We start from the raw sequence: 17,500 nt of genomic DNA on the forward strand, positions 1-17,500 counted from the left end.
CATAAAAATTAAGTATACAAAATCATAGCAATATACCCCATACAATTTATGCATTGGAATGGCTTCAAAAATCTTCGATTTTTAGGAGTGGTGTATTGACGAGGATCGCAGGGGTTTAAGAAGGGGCCACATTTTTGCTTCCTCTCAATCCGAGGTATGTTCCAGTTACATAACACTCTCTAATAAAATAGGCTGAATACTCAGAACATACTGAATATGGGAACATGGACGATTTTTGAAGTTTTAGCCACATGAAAAATGGGTGAGAACAACCTCTTGTTTTGTTTCACTCCATTTTTCGTGCAGCCAAAAAATGTCTCGTTCAAATTTCTCACATGGCCAAAAGTACTAGTAAAGGATTCATCTCTTATTTGGAACACTGACATGCAGATTCCTTGCACGGCCAATAATACTGAACATTAATTTTGATTGCCACAACTTTATCCAACAAGTCATTTTACAACATAAATAATATTGTAGCAAACCTTCATAGACACTGTGATAGGCAAAGTGCAGATATAACAAAAACAGCAAATGTACAGCTGCCACCACACAACCAGCAATGAGACCCTGACGACGATTAAATGTGCGACTCATGAAAACGGTGACCTGCCCAAAAAAAAAAAGTACAACAGTTATAACAGTAAGCAAAATATGTACAAAAATGAGAGAATGATAATTTTAAAAAAAATTCTTATGAAGGAAGAAACTTAATAGGCAGTTAAAAGGAGCTTGTAAAAACCTCCAGGCTTGAATTGCACTCAAACCAATGACCATTCACAGGGCTTGAAATTGCGACTCACTGGTCGCCAATGCGACCAAAAATTGAGGGCTGGCGACTAGATTTTCAGCACTGCTCGCCAGCTGGCGAATCACGTTTTGTCTGATAACCCAGGTTCGGAACTGGTAGCTAGAACACGACTCACCTTTCTTTCCCCATTAAAATAATGTATAAATACTACGAGAAAATCGGTTTCTCACATCGTTAATTAATAGCACAATTCGATCACCGCGTTTACTAGGCACCATATTGTTTCAGCGCCTTCATGGGATCGTGGACTTAAAAACACCGTATGATTCTTGCCGGTTACCGCGAATTTGCGCCCGGAAGACGAAATTCGGCAAGAGGGTTAATTGAGAATTTAAATCCATCGTCAGCTGTGAATGCTGAAAACGTAGATTTAGCCATATTACCGAAGGACCTCCTCGCAACTAGCTTGATATTGATAACACATTGATAATGAGGCTACACATCGCACAATGAGTTTGAAATTTGCATGGAACCTTCAAAAAGCAACCTGTACCCTTAACGTAAAGTGGGTTGGAGAACTTGTCCCCTCTGTTAAAAAGCGAACACCTTCAAAATTGACTGTGCTTTTTTTTTTGGTGCTACTTAATAATGATGACTTTCCTTGCATGCAAAGTTGGCGACCAAAATTTATGATCTGGCGACCAAATTTTCCCCATTAGTCGCCAGCTGGCACCTGAGCAAAAGAGTTAATTATAAGCCCTGATTCAGTCATGCTGACACATTGCTCTACCAAGTTGGCTACAGTATCAAGCTACCTAGGAGCTGGTAAATTCCAAGTTCGTTTCGATCCCATATACAAGAGGCAAAATATTTTAAAGGACACAAGATATCAAATTCGTAATATTTGAGCAGTGGATAAGGATTACAAGATACAGTGTTATTTCTATCTATAATAATTAAATACAGGGTATCTAAACAATAATAATTGATTAAAAATACACTGTATACTGTAATAAAATTGAAATATACAATTGAAATATACAATATATGTTAAGATAATAATAATTCTCATGATAAAAATTAATAAAAAGCTTCCTTAAAGAGGTGCGTTTTCTGATGGCACCTAAAAATTCCTAGATGTGTAATAGAACGAATCTCACGCGGTAATACATTCCAAAGTGCCGGAGCTGTGACTTGGAAGGTTCTGTCTCCTAATGTAACCCTACTTCTATAAGTTGGCGTTACAATACAGAACTTTACAAAACTCACCAATTTAGCAGCTGATAGTCCTCCAAACACCAACCAAAGGGCATAAAAGAATGAGTGAGAATGGTGATATCCAACGGTAGTCAGGAAAAGACATACAACGTTTCCAAATAGTGCATAACCCTGAAGTGAAGATAATGTTGATATTATCAGGTAAATACGGGGGCAGATCTAGGATTTTTCTTAGGAGAGAGTGAACCCCTAAGGAATGGCATACACTGGAGCTGACTAGTGACGTTTTTTTTTTATTTTTTTCTTTGCAGAATGCCAGTTGTATTAGAAAGCCACAGGTCATCTCAGGGGGAGAAGGTGCGCACCCCCTGCAACCTCCCCCTAGATCCGCCCCTGAAATAGTTAAGAGCCATTTCATATCAAACACATCAAAGAGCTGGAGCCCCAATGACAAGAAAAAGTGCCCAATGTTAGCGATATTCATATCTCCAGTGGAACTATTGGGAGCAAAGGCCTCTTTTACAGTAGTGCCACATCAAATCACTGAAGAATTACAAGAGGAATAAGTACAACTAATATCGATCTCAGACGTCCGTGGACAAGAGCTTTTTTTAGCCCACTTCATGGACTGCTGATTTCAGTCTGTGGTTAAAAAAATTTGATCACACGATAACATTGTTTTGTGGTTCTGTGGTTTCAAAAACACCAATCATGTGATGCCATCTTCTGTTGCTCTCCCCAAAGAGAAAAGTGCGAAATGATGTTGACACCAAGAAAAACCAGCCAAAGCTATTACCTTGCCAGCCTTGTCCAAGGAAGTACAAAGCGATATAGTAGACACAACAGTGCAAGCAGGTGGAAACTATACTTCAGGTTTCTTTCTTTGCGCAGGCGTGGGAAGAACGGAGGAATAGTGTTACATGATTGGTGTTTTCAAAAGCGCAGCACCACAAAAAATGTTATCACATGATCTGAATTTTTTTACCAAGACTGAAATCAACGGTTGAAATTGAAGACCGTTGAAGACGGTTGAAATTGAAGACCGTGAAAATAATGAAGTCACGTCGTGGACTCACTCATGTTCACGCCGTGAAATTATGTTGCTACGCCATCCAGAATAACAGGAAAATTTCGTATTAAAATTGCGGTAAACAAGGAAAAACAATGTTTTGCTTCGGAAATCGAATAATGGTATTTTTATCTTCTCTTGTGTGAAAAGTTTCAAGTTTGTATGGGGCGCCGTTTCGTTAATTTCGGCGAAATCGAAGTTGGTACGATTATTTTGCTTCGTTGATGGCACTACGATCTATAATTTGGATGAAAATGTTTCATGACGATACTGACACGAATTACGCTAGCGAGCAAAACAGTTTATTTATTACAGTTTCTCCAATAGCATAAACAATCAAATACACTGAAAAAAGTCAGTGTAGGAGGAGAGGGAAGCATCCAAAAGCGCACTTGACACCATACGAGGGATTCTCCTCAATTCTGCATAATCAACGTTTGGTCAAAAATACGCAATGAAATTGACATCCCCCGATCAGGGTCTGCGGCCAAAAATGCTGTCACGTAGGTTAAAAAAAGGATTTATCCGCTGAGATTTTGCAAACTGATCAGTCCTTTTTGGGGAATAATGTTGTTCGATTTTCTCGTAAAAATTTACGCGCTGCTCGCTGCCTCGGATTCTAGGAAAAATTAGTCGTACTATGTTTGGATTTAAGTGTATTTTGAGCAGTTAGTCGCCCCCTTTGGCGCACTTAAATAAAAACATACTATTAAGCGAGTTGCTGTGATTTTCCAAGTTGCCCCAAAGATTAATGCTCATAATTCATTTATGCTTGGTGATCTCGGAAAGAGGCATGATCGTGAAATTTTCATAAGCCCCCTTTTCGCGTGAAGGGTCACAATTTATGACAAGAGCTCTATTACTAATGTTTACTGCGTGAAATACAAGTAGTTTTAATAATAATAATAATAATAATAATAATAATAATAATAATAATAAGGAGAGGAAGAAGAAGAGGACATAACAGGTTATCTTAGGTTGTTATAAATAAGTCATGTGCATTCAAAATATTAACTGTCTTTTAAAAAGTTAACTCTGCATCTCATTCTCACAAGGTATGTGTACACACAGTAGAAGAGTGACAACCACCTACCGACAAAGAGAGAACCTGAAGAAAAGTGAGATGAGTGTTGCACATGAAAGAAACAGAATAAAAAAATGCCGAGCCACCAATCCAGTATCCAAAACAAACACCAAAAGCTGTTCCCATCAATGTGCCTTCTTGCTACAAACAAAATAACAAATGCAAAATCAATCAAACAAATGAATAAGTAAATGGTGATCCTTAAATCAATGAGTTTTTCTGTCAATGGCCATTATAGTTTTTTTTGGGGGGGGGGGAGGGGGGGCAGGGAAGGGGTTGGGCATTTGACCCCCATCATGCAGATGTCCCAGTGTTCCAGATAAAGGCAGGTCTAGGGTCAACACCTGATAAAGCTGAAGATAAATGTAAACCAATGGACAAGCCTTGGAAAAATGAATGATCGTATAAAAAGCCACTGCTTCTGACCCAACCTTGACCCTACAGTTTCCTTTAAGGCACTGCAGAACTTCTCTGGACCACTTTATCCCCCATTTCTAGAATATTCTTTTTATCAAGAAACTGCATTGCTATCGTTTGCAAATTCAAGTCATTAGACACAATTAACCTTATGCAAGCCTTAGACAAATCCAAACTTCTTGTCCCCAAAATGTCATTATTTGACTATCTCTTGTTCTTTTCATATTTATAGATTTTTTTCTTGTACATGTACACATTTTTAGTTGACTCTGACATTTGAGTAGCTTGTAGTTTTTCAATTTTTTCACTTTGAAGCGTTTTAAGGAATATTTCATGGGAGTTATTCTGTCCAAATTAATGTTTTGCCCTCTTATCATAAATCATGTTTTGATCCTTCTTTGTTTTGGTTGTTCACTTCCCCACACCAGGGGAACACAAAGGATAATATGCCTAGGGAATGCCTAGGAAGGAAGAGGAGTATGTGTCAAACAATAAAATAACAAACACTTAATGTAAGGTCCCGAGGGAAACAGTTAGTTTTGTTTTCCCGAGAGTCCTGATGTTTCTTAAGACGAAGTCGAGGGAAACATCAGCAATCAAGGGTAAACAAAACTAACTAGTTTCCTGAGGGATCAGACATAAAGTGCTTTGTTATATATATATAGACTTTTCCTTCCACAATTGCAGCAAAACCTCTGGAGCGGGCAACAACTGCGGAATTGTATCCCGTTCAGGATTCATTTGAACTTGATCAGGGGCATGTGACCAAGAATCAACCACTCAAAGTGCTCGTTTTGTTGAATGAAAGTCTCGGTATATAACAATGATAATTATTATTGACTGGTCCATTTACACGGTACATAAAATCTTTGAATTGCAATAAAAAATACAAAATAATATATATACATGTACACTTAATGTATGGTCCCGAGGGAAACAGTTAGTTTTGTTTTCACGAGAGTCCTGAGGTTTCCCAAGACAAAGTTGAGGGAAACATCAGGACTTGAGGGTAAACACAACTAACAGCAATTAAGTGCTTTGTTATTATTTAGACTTTTGCTTCCCCAATCACAGCAAAACATCCAGAGTGGGTAACAACTGAGGAATTGTATCCCGGTTGGGATTCACTTGAATTTGATCAGGGGTATGTGACCAAGAATCAACCAATCACAGTGCTTGTTTTGTTGAGTGAAAGTCAAGGTATAATATAACAATAATTATTATTGCTTGTCTAGTGCCAAAGAACGAGAGACATCATTCATTGAGACTTACCACTGTGTGACCAGATGTTTTCATACTGAAGAGCAATATGGCAATCATCGTAAAAACCAACATCAAGGGACCATACAATTCACCAACAACAGTCTGTGTAGAAAAAGTTCTTGTACTGTGAATGTACTCTTAATATAGGAATTTCAAGTCAATATTAACAATCAATCTCCCTAGTTAGCAATCTTCCTAGAAACATGTAGTTTGCCGCTAACAGAAAGCAAAAAGTACGTAATACAAAATTACTAAATCAAATCAAGTTCACTATTAAACTTCCTCAGCAGATAACTGCCAACGGCGATGCTGGAAATGATCTGGACAGTGCTCCTTGGCAATCACTGTTTTAGTTGGCACATTTGAGATTGGATCTGACACAACTACAGTTATTTGTATGATTCAACTGTTCAAACTCAGACTCGATATTTGGGACGGTACATACATGTGCCCAACATGTACCCAGAAATACTTAGTATTTCTCATTACCGGTACATCCAAATTTCAAACTAAAAACAAGACCTACATGTACAAAGAACATAACCAAAATAATCATCCAAATTTATTCATGACCAATGACTTGTTTTAAATGAAAGAATAGCTAATGACTTAGGGTGTGATCGATTGACCGTATTCTGGAATAGGAATACATGGAATAGAAGTTAGAAATTCTTCGTTTTTACGAAGATTCACATTAATGGAGGGGATGCAGTTTTGACTGAGTAACACATTGATTCCTCAGGTACTCTAGAATGCCCCCAGTTGACGACTAATTAAAAATCGTCTGGCATTAGACAAAGTAAAATCTGTTAAGTCAATGAGTTAAAGAGAGAAATGATTCTCACACTAATAGTTGGACAATTAAAACAATTTAACAAATTGAAAGTGGTTCAGCATTGTCTTCATTCTTATCGAAAATGATATTCGTCACCAAATGGTCAAAATGTTGTGGACTCACGAGGCGCAGCCAAGTGAGTGCACAACAAAATAATTTTGACCACTGTGATGACAAATATCACTGTCGATAAGAGTACAGACAACGCTGAACCAAGTTCGATTTGTTTTTTACCACAATATTCAAGGTCAAAGAAAGGGTTTATTTCAGAGCACGACCAAAATCATGACACTAAGGGTGCTTTCCTTTCATCAGAACTGGCCAGCCAGACCCGTCAATTTGCAAGAAAAATACAATAATTTGAAGGAACACTTGCATGATAATCCCTCGTATTCTTCTGCAGGAGTATATATGATCTGCGAAGTGTGATAATTTGAAAGCGTTGTAGAGTTAGTCCTTCCAAATGCCGGGTCTGGCCGGTCATTTCTGTCAAATGGAAAGCGTCTTAAAAAAGAACAAGCATTATCTAAAACTTTCGCACAATAATTATGATTGGTTTATTTCCCAAAATGAGCATTCCTGATTGGCTATCACATTGCATGACAAATTGACGCGAGCATGACACAAAAAACGCTGTCTAGACTCTAATCGACAACGGCAAATTAGACAATCAGATTGAGAGATTATTTATAAGCAATTTGGGTAAAAAAATTATTGTCTTATAGATATCTGAAAACCACCTGTTTATTAGAGACAATTTACTCAAAGTGTCCAGCTAAGTATGAGGATCATTAAATTATCACACTCACTAAAAATGAATTCTCTAACATGGAACTCACAACCTGTCATACATGTAGATTACTTGAAGGAACACTTAACTAATTACCTGTGGTGATGCTGTTGATGGAAATTTTGGGATCAATGAATAGACCAATCTGTAAGGGGAATTATTAAATCAATATTATTATCTTACATGATCAAACATAACCTGAAAAATCTTCCAGAATTTGAGAAATTTTGTTTAATTAAGATAAATAAAAACTGGTCCTTCATGTTCAATTTGCATCAAATCTTTGTATGAAATGAGGAAAAACATTTAACAGAAGTATGCTTCAAATTTACTTTGAAAAAAATGTCCATATAGCAATGATCCTGTACTCTAATGTATTTTCAAAATCCCTGTCTCCCAGAAAAATCTTCGAACTAATGGAGCATAAGTTAGAAGATTAATTTTTTTCTGTGTCGACAACACATTTAGCACTGATCAAAGCATGTATTAATTCTCACACACTGGATGCCATTTGTCTGCCACACAAGATTGAAATAGCACTTTATTTGTAAGAAAAAGGAAACTCACCTGAATCTCATTTTTCAATATTTTGTTAAACCCACGCTAACTAAACATGTCTTGTTGGTATGAATGGGGTATCAGACTCAACAGAAATCAACTTTGATGACCCTCTCCCATTTCTTCCCATCAGCATGAAAAGAAAGTCATGTCCCATAGCCTTGGGGAATTTGCAATCAGGCTAGTGGATTCTAACCTTTACTAGACTGACGGGCAAGTGGACTCAAGTATCATAAGCTTTCCACTTAAATTTGCCCAACCTGAAAACAGTTTTTTGAAAGTTCAAAAAAGCATTGCATTACATTATTTTTATGTCCGCAGTTCTGTGCTGTCATGTCTCGGCCATACAATCTTCAACTAATGCATTACTTTTATTATTGTCAGTTCACAAATTTTTTATACATGTATATGAAAATCCTACTCTTTTAATCTTTTTGGGCTAGTTTAACATGCTTGCTATAACTTGCCCACAGGGCACCCTGCTTCAATCCTGATATTATTGATTTTAATGATTATTGGCTCCTTCTATCTGACTATTGAAAAGGTGACAAATACATTTAAGGCCCCATCTTTCCTAGGAACTAGAAAAGTCTGTTTACAGATTAAAATAATCAAAGATTTGCAATAATTCACGAAAAAGTAATATCTACATGTACTGGTAAACTAAGACAAGCACAATGTAAACTTAGTTGCTGACATTACCTGTTGCGGACTTCAATGGGCTCAACATCAAAGTAAGGTCTGAGTATGTCTATGTTAGCGTAAAGATCGAAGGCTCTCTTTGCTGACTGCTTACTTGCCTGCCATACCTGGAAGATGTGAAGAGGGATATTAAGTATACTACATGTAACATGAAAACATGCATGTGTTGTATTGCAAACTATCACATGATGTCTCATAATGTTGTGGCTGTTTACCAAATCAAAATTATTTTGGAATCTTAGGTTGGGGGGTAGGGGGGAGGAGGAGTACAGGGGAGGGGGGGGGGGGCAGCTAACAAGGATTGTTTTGCAGTAAAATTCATCCAGTCAGACACAAGTTTTTGTTTTTTTAATTGTCTACATGTGCATGGAGATTACCTTAAAGGTGCCCGCAAACAAGGAAACAATGTTTGCAAAGACATCGTTGCAGAAGCAAATGTTTTCCCCTTTGCCGCCCCAGGAAACATTTGTTGCACAAGCAAAATCTGCTTGAGTTCCAAGAAGTAAAAATGTTTCTGAATATGTTCAGAAACAATTTGCTTCCTCAGCAAGTGTTTCCTTGTTTGCGCGCTGAGGAAACATGATGTTTCCACAACAATACTTCCTCATGTGCAGCACCTTAAGTATTTACAACGAGCAAAAAAAGTAGCAAAAAGTCGGCAAAGTCATCTGCAATGCCATGAATAAAAATAATTATTTTAATAAAGTTAAGCTCTTCCAACAATTCAAATAGTGGTGATCGCGACAAAAAAAAAAGAGAAAGAGAGAATGAGGACAAATAGAAAAGGACCACTCTCCCTTGTTTCTCTAACTACACTGTAACTTGCTACACCTCTTATTCTGAGGAAGATTAATATAATTGATTTTGAGCCCCTCCACATAGTTTGAGATCCTGGAACAGACTACATAACATTTTTTCCAACAATCTCGGCATGTCTCCGGTGTGACAATACAGTATGACAATACAGTATCTTGGTTAAATGTACCCAATTTAGGAATCTGACACTGTATAATAATAATAATAATAATAATAATAATAATAATAATAATAATAATAATAATAATAATAATAATAATAATAATAATAATAATAATAATAATAATAATAATAACAACTTTATTAAAGTCTCATCGCTTATAGCCGGGCACACATGCCCTACTAATCGATGCTGTAGGATCACAATTTCTGAGTTCTCACAAACTTTGAATGTACTTACATAGCCCCCGACCTCTTGAGCCATTCTCTCTCTGATTCTTTCCATGAACTCGGTTTCTGAGACCCCCTGCCTGCTTGGACTGCCTTCCTGACTGAAACCACACAAAAAGAAGCATGTTTCAGTTAAATGTTTAACAACTTAAGGATCAAAATTGATTACGGATAGGCCTTCATGTTAAGTTCTGCTGATCCAATAACTGATAACCCTCTGGGACAATCTAGGGTACCTTTAAAAGCAAATTGTAGACCTTAATGACCTCAGGACTGGAGAAAGTGTTGGATTTATGACAAGATCTGGAAAAGGTTGAATTTATTAGTATTCCTAAACAAATAACTACAGGTAGCTTTGGCTGTTTCACAATAGTGTAGTGTGGCTTGTTAAGAAGATTTGAAAAGAACATCATGCAGATGTACACCCTGACCCTGTGGTCAACCATTCATTGTGTCCTGCAGGAACTAGTAAATTGAATGTGTTATTTTGATACACAAGCACCATAAAGTAGCCTGGCAAGATGTCTACACTATGAAATCCCCATCAGTTACAGAAAATGTAAAGCCCTATACCATTATGTGGGAGGTCATTGGTTCAATTCTCGTTAGAGGAAGAAGTGTTCGTTTTGTAATCACAACAAAGACTTTCAAGTTTTCTCGGATAAATTGATGACAAACATGGAGCCTGTCACAAAACTTTCTTTCATGAACTCAGTGGGACATTGAAATGCCCGAACACTTCAGTGTGGTCCACGACTCCAGCAAAATTAATGTACATGTAGGTCACATGGCATAATATCACTAATTGTGACTTATTGTGTATGCAGAGAGCAATGGACATACAGGGATTTCAATGAAATCTGAAGTTGGCCGCTAGTTTGAGTAGAGTCAAAAGAAGCTATTATCCTTGCAGTTATGAATGCAATTTTTGCAATTGCGTAGAGAAGCCTGAAAAATTCAGGACTTCAACGGGGTTTGAACCCGTGACCTCGCGATACCGGTGCGACGCTCTAACCAACTGAGTTATCAAGCCACTGACGTTGGGAACTGGTCATTTGTGAGTTCCACTAATCCCGTGAGGAATGAATCAACGATGAAATGATATATTCATGAATAAAGCTTTACAACAGCGCTGTAAAACGTAGTTAATGGAGCGTGACTCGTTAGAGCTATCCTCCACATGTCACGTTATTTTGTAAACATTATGCAACGCAAACAAGACATGAATGGATTCCTATATTCTAACAATTCGAACTGTGTTCCTTTATCCTTGTCTTTAATGCTGTCTGCCTGCATTTATATCCTTTATCTGGATTGGCGAAAAGCAACAACTATCCCCATTCATGTTGCATTGAGTGCTACAGGAGTTGTTTGTATTAGATGGTATGTTAGTCAACATTGGTTTAGTCCTACAGTAGACATTAGTCTCAGTATAAAAGGTCTAGTAAAGTCCAAAGTATCACTCTGTGAGCTCTATAGTTAACTGTAAGGAGTACCTTTACTGTTTACGAATTTTATTCCCACCCACCCTCCCACCCTACCAGTGCGAGTAGCACAGTACCTCATACGTTTTAAGGTTAAAGTGAATTGAGTAGAATGGCAGGTTGCCACAGTGCCTTAGTTGTCTTATGGTTTAAGTGAAGTGAGTAAAATGGATGGTGCTGCAGTGCTGTGGTACTTAAGTCGACTTAAGGTTAACTGAGTTAAGCCCAATAACTGCTACCGCAGTGCCATGGTGCCTTAGTTGACTTAAGGTTAAACTGAGCTGAGTAGAATGGCTGGTGCCACGGTGCTTGCCTCATGGATTACAGAACAAGGTACATGTATCTCCAACACCATGACTGCAGCATTGCAGCAGCAGTGTTTTTAGGGTCCATCTCTTGTGGCCGGGAATTCTGCAATCTAGCCCAGCTGTCTTCAGGCTAGTCCCCTCCAACATGTAATGCTACAGTAATAATATTGTCATTTTTATTAGCACAAAATGAATGAAAACAGACCTTTCGCCATTTCCAGGTTCAGACTGGAGATCATCGGTATTTGCTATATCAATAACTGCAGAGGTGTTGTCCTGAAAAAGGCAAGCCGTGATTATCACACAACAGCTCTGGTTAGCTTTATTTCAGCAAAGGAAGAAAACTGGATGACGTCAAGATCTTAAACAATTACTTAGGTGATTACTGTAAGCTTGAATTTTCACAAACTCCATTTTTGATCCGATCAATAACTTTTTTCGGAAATATACTTTCGACACATAAGCTGAAAGTGAAATCATTTGAGTAATTTCATGACATACGTAGTTGAGTTAATAAGCTAATGATAAAAAAAATCCTTATTATTGTTGTTGAATTTCTATCTACGTTTTTTCAATACACAACCAATTTTCGCATCCTGTCTTTTTCGCGGTAACGTTATGGAGATTATTTTAGACGATAAAATTACCTGTACATAGTACCAACTCGATGAGCGACTTTCGCTGGAAGCAGAACTGCTTTTATCTTCGTCTCCTAGCGTCGCCATATTGGATCTGCAAGCATGCCTCGATTGCGAAGGACACTGGGTAATAGTTAACAATGTTGCAAGGGTTTCTGGGAGATTCAGCTCAAAGATCCAATATGGCGGAACTTCCGCAGAAAAAGTATTACCGGCAAAGGGCCCATGCTAACCCCATAGCAGACCACACTCTCGAATAGTGAGTATTACCGTCAGGGACCAAAGGTGTCGGAAATTATTAAAGTGAAACAGGGATGATCATACGTGCCAACTCTCCCGGATTATCCGGGAGTCTCCCGGATACGGAACGAACCTCCCGGTCTCCCGTATGGGTCATTAAATCTCCCGGATAAAAACGACTCTGAACCTTTCACAGACGTTTCTCCATTCTAGACTCAAATTGCATCCCAAGTTTAAAAAAAAATCGATTTTTTCAAACTCGTTTCATTGTTTCAGTAATGCACTTCTTCATCTCTGAGTTTCAAACACACGTTAATAGAACTAAACAAAATGACTTCCTTTAGCTATCATAGCCATATAACCGATTGTTTGATTGGATCTCCGATTAACCAATAAAAATTCTTGACATAAGTACTCTGTTTTCCCGCAAATTCACAATGGCGGCAGAATATTCTTGTATTCTGAAGGAGCTGCTGGGGGATGGGTTGGTGCGTTTAAGGTGGGGGGGGGGGAGAGGAGGGGAGGGGGAGTGGGTAGGTTGATCGAGGGGGGAGGGGTGGGGAGAGCGGATGGAAAAAATCTCCAGATTTTAGATCCTCATAGGTTGGCATCTCTGGATGATTGAAAGTCACTTCTTTTTAAGAAATCAAGCAGTATAAATGACTTGCAAGCACGTGACCATAAAAGAGACACGCCCTTCGCTGTGCAACAAATGAGAGACAAATTATCATTTTCAGGACTAAATATGCAAGTTAACCACATTCCTTTCCAGTCATTTGTTTTTTGTTCCACAGTTTAAAAAGTCAACTTTATTTTTTTAAAGCTTCAGTACAACTTTTCCCAAGCAGTTGGACAGGTACAAAACACAGGTCTCAGGTGACAGGTCTCTGTTTTACCAATACAGAAACAAACCTAAACATTCATTAAAGCTAAATTTAGGCCTAAAAAGTCTTGTTTAGCTCAAATTAGCTTTGTTTAGGTTGGTTTCTGTATTTGGGAAAACAGAGACCTGTGAACTGAGACCGGTGTTTTACCTGCCGCAAGCAGTGATCATGTTTGTGTCTTGTGTTCCTTTAAAGTCCTGTATCTCCAGATGCTATGGATTGGAGGACATTGTTTCCTGCTTTTTATTCAGAGAAAGCTGAAACGAATGGGAGTTCATCAGAGAACACAATCTCCAAAGTAGAGTTTGCAGACATTGGTTGTGGCTATGGTGGCCTGTTAGGTATGATGATGATGATGATGATGATGATTGCGATTATAGTATTTATGATGGTACTGCTGTTGATGGGCTTCAGGCCTTTGATGGAGGATTCCTGCAGGGTCAAGCCAGACCTTCAAGCTTGCACAACAGTTAAACACTCAATGGTGAGTGCTTAATTTAAGCACTTACCATTGAGTGTTAAACAATTGTGTGCTGCTATCCGAAACAACCTCGCCCACAGGGACTTTTCAACTTTCAACGTGGCGGCTGGTCTTCTCCAGACGAGCCACCCTATTGAAAGCCAAGAAGGCCCTGGGGAGGAGGTTGTTGTTTGGGAGTGTATCGTTTATAGGTGATTGCAACCAATCTCTAGAGACACAGATAACACTGATCAGAAACCCATAAGGGTTGAAACGTGTAATGGCCTTTTGTGTGCTGGGAAACTCAATTTGCTAAGTACCATATTTGGAAAAACAAGAGAGAAACATTCAACCAATCAGTTCGCAAGAACACCGTGACGCAATACCACCAATGTTCTTGCGCAAAATGAACTGGAGCGAGGGGTTTCCACATATGGTACTTAGCACTGAATATTTGGAAGCTGTAAATGCGTGTTACACGTTTCAACCCTTATGGGTTTCTGCACTGATTTAATATAAAGTTGCTGATGGACAAACATAGGGAGATAATGAGAGGTCTTTTGTTTCTTGTACCAATATGGCGGCAGTGATGTAACATGAAAACCACCTATTCACATTTATCACTCGGCGGCCATTTTGGAGTCCATGGGGAATAAAGGCTTTGTCTTTGCCCGTCCTGCCTTACACTGAATGAGAGGTTCGACGGGCAAAATCTTCTGTTTGGACATTGAGCGATATGGGTCTATTGTCATTAAAAAGCTAGTGCAAGGTTGTTGCCCATATTGTAGTGGATACCTCCTTCCCCCCGGCAGATTATTTCCTGGAACAACCAACTTTTTGAGCTGCCAGCTTCTCTGCACATCTATTGTTAATGAGTCTTAATTTTTACTATTTATAATGGAGTAGCTGTAAACTAAAAAGATTGTATGTAAGCATTGGCATATGGATTGAGCACAGTAAGGTCTGTGCAATAGAACAACCTGTACCAGCTTTGTTAATAAAGACATAAGGTTTTGAATCGAGACTCTTAAGAAGTACTTATGGTCAGAAATCAAGTTTTGTCAAAAAAAGTACTTAGACACATCTGCTTAACTTTTAGTTGATGTTAAACAAGGTTGTGCAGTATATTCTGCCACGCTGTAACTTCCGAAAAGACCTGTTCTTGCTTTTATGTGTACCGTACTTGTTATGTTTGGATTTTCTTCAGCAGGTATTATTTACAGGTCACAGGTCAGGTTAACTCTTAATAAATGCTAGCCCTAGGTCTAAAAACTATGATTTTGGCTTAAAGCTACATTAGGAGAGTGGCTAGGGTTACTTTAGTGATGTTAAGACAATGACCTGTAAGCCTGACCTGTGACCTGTAAAAAATACCTGCCTGATTTTCTTCATAGTTTTTTTCATAAAAGCCATGTATGAGACCTTATGGTCCTAGTAATATCATTCAAAGCTTCTATCATAATTATACTTGTGATATTAGTCTGATGCTTTGTTTTGCAGTTAATTTATCTCCAATGTTTCCAAGTACACTGATGGTTGGAATGGAAATAAGACTTAAGGTATGAATCAACATCAAAGACTTTTGGGCCAATTAAACTAAATGAAGAGAGACAGTTAACTCAGAATACTCGACATATATGTATATATATTTGTTATTTTGATTACCTAACTTTGATTGATGCCAACATGATAATGAAAATCCGGTTGGGTAAATGAAATGAATCACGCTTGAAGTAAAAGTTTCTTATTGTTTTATTTACTTCACAAATTTTACAAACTTAAGGTTCACAAGATTCACAAGCATGCACTCTGTTTTGTGTTACAATGAACAAAAGAATATAGATTGGTTGACCTTTTGACCCCTGGGAGTGAGACATTTAGATTTTACACTGTCTAACGCCAGACAATTTTACTCATCAATAATTGAGAAGGGGGGGGGGAGGGGAGGGGAGGGGTGGGAGGGGGTTCAGGGGTCAATGAGTTAAACATGATCTTCCATTTCCAAGTCCTGTTATCTTGCACTAGGTGATCAATGTTTAATTCTATAGTAATTAGAGGTAAGTCAGTGCTGGTTGGTGATTACAATTCAATCATCAAGCAAAAGGACAAAATTTGTCCTTAATAATATCAACAATGATAAGAGATAATTATAAACAGCACCAATTCCAACACTGCGATGTGGGAAAAATCTGTGTGCGGTTTATAGTTAGTTGATTGGTAGTTGCTCTACCAATGTGCTTATAGGATACTTGTGGGAATCAATATAAGAGACTTGAAAGAAGTACTAAGCTTTTATTGCATTTGCTGGAGTAGACATTTACTGCGTTCTTCATGACAATAAGAATAAAGTATTGGAAGCATACACATTCTTTTGCCAGGATTTTTCTGTTGAGGAAATGGTATGTAGCTTATTGATTGGCCCAAACATTAGTGTTTGGATTGCCATAGGCAAAACCATTTTGTTTTCAGTGAGAATAAAATTACCTCATTGACCCCTGGGAGTGAGACTTTCTGTCTAATGCCAGACGATTTTACTCATCAACTGGGGGTGTCCTGGAAAATCTTAAGGGGGGTGCAGGGATGGTGCACTGGTGAGAGCAATCTCCTCCCACCAATGTGGCCTGGGTTCTATTCCCAGACTTGCAGTCATATGTGGGTTGAGTTTGGTTGCTTCTCTACTCTGCACCAAGAGGTTTTCTCCGGGTACTCTGGTTTCCCCTTCTCCTCAAAAACCAACATTTGACTTGATTTGTGTTAATTGTTAATTTCAATTTACAGTGTCCCCAATTAGTGCTTTAGCGCTAGAACAACTTGACACTGAAATAAAAGTTCCTTTCCTTTCCTTTCTTTAAACTAAGCAAAGTGGTCAAAGTGGTCCTCAATTAAAGAATGCAGCCTTATAAGTTACCAGTAATGTTTGTTAGGTCAGTGACTATGTGAGTGACAGAGTGATTGCTTTGAGAACGGCTCATCCAGGCCAGTATCAGAACATCAGTGTTATAAGGACCAATGCAATGAAGTATCTACCCAATTATTTCCAGAAGGGACAAGTAAGTTCTTATAATTAACTTTATTACCATTTAATTGAGGTGTGGAGGATTTGTGTTTTCTGAACACTGTTTTAAATACCATCCACAACATTATTTTCACCTTTATATGGTACCCACTTGTTGTTGTTGTTGTTTTTTTTCCAATTCGGACCATGTACAATACTCAGCAGACATGATCCTTCAGCTTGCTCACTAAGAGCATAAGCAAGCGTGAAGATCTGAATTTGAAAGAAAATACTTTGAGTATTGTCAAATGATTCAGCATCAATATTATTTTAATGCCCACTGGTTATTCTCAAAATGCAAGACATAATTATTAACAAAGGCAATCAAAACAGACGTTTATGTGGGTGCAGAAGAGAAAACGGTGTCAGATTAAAATCATTGATTACCCATTTCCAGTCTGAGAGTGACTTAAAAAGATTTTACTTTTTTTAGTACCGTATAATTTTGCACATCAATGGGCAACCTCTTAGGGAGTTAAGGGTCAACAGTATCCATTTCCACTCTTGTTCATTTGTCCATTAACCCTTTACAGTTTTC

The 17,500-nt window shown here is 38.1% G+C and overlaps 2 protein-coding genes across 2 annotated transcripts in view; one reads left to right on the forward strand and one right to left on the reverse strand.

Moving 5' to 3' along the window:
* The window catches only part of LOC138005442 (protein YIPF3-like), a 14,383-nt gene extending 1,957 nt beyond the window's left edge, over positions 1-12,426 (reverse strand). The window contains exons 1-9 of the mRNA XM_068851672.1: positions 12,333-12,426; positions 11,891-11,961; positions 9,904-9,994; positions 8,688-8,794; positions 7,524-7,572; positions 5,812-5,904; positions 4,132-4,263; positions 2,021-2,140; positions 486-609 (exon numbers count right to left, since the gene is read on the reverse strand). Of these exons, the coding sequence (XP_068707773.1) occupies positions 486-609; positions 2,021-2,140; positions 4,132-4,263; positions 5,812-5,904; positions 7,524-7,572; positions 8,688-8,794; positions 9,904-9,994; positions 11,891-11,961; positions 12,333-12,410 (865 nt within the window). The 5' untranslated portion in view covers positions 12,411-12,426. The remainder of the gene's footprint in view (positions 1-485; positions 610-2,020; positions 2,141-4,131; positions 4,264-5,811; positions 5,905-7,523; positions 7,573-8,687; positions 8,795-9,903; positions 9,995-11,890; positions 11,962-12,332) is intronic.
* Positions 12,427-12,448: 22 nt separating this feature from the next.
* The window catches only part of LOC138005448 (tRNA (guanine-N(7)-)-methyltransferase-like), a 7,893-nt gene continuing 2,841 nt past the window's right edge, over positions 12,449-17,500 (forward strand). Inside the window, exons 1-4 of the mRNA XM_068851677.1 lie at positions 12,449-12,582; positions 13,643-13,788; positions 15,408-15,466; positions 16,832-16,957. Coding sequence (XP_068707778.1) covers positions 12,464-12,582; positions 13,643-13,788; positions 15,408-15,466; positions 16,832-16,957 — 450 coding nt within the window. The 5' untranslated portion in view covers positions 12,449-12,463. The remainder of the gene's footprint in view (positions 12,583-13,642; positions 13,789-15,407; positions 15,467-16,831; positions 16,958-17,500) is intronic.

The sequence above is a fragment of the Montipora foliosa genome, chromosome 1 (assembly GCF_036669935.1).
Source record: "Montipora foliosa isolate CH-2021 chromosome 1, ASM3666993v2, whole genome shotgun sequence".
Taxonomy (NCBI): Eukaryota; Metazoa; Cnidaria; class Anthozoa; order Scleractinia; family Acroporidae; genus Montipora; species Montipora foliosa.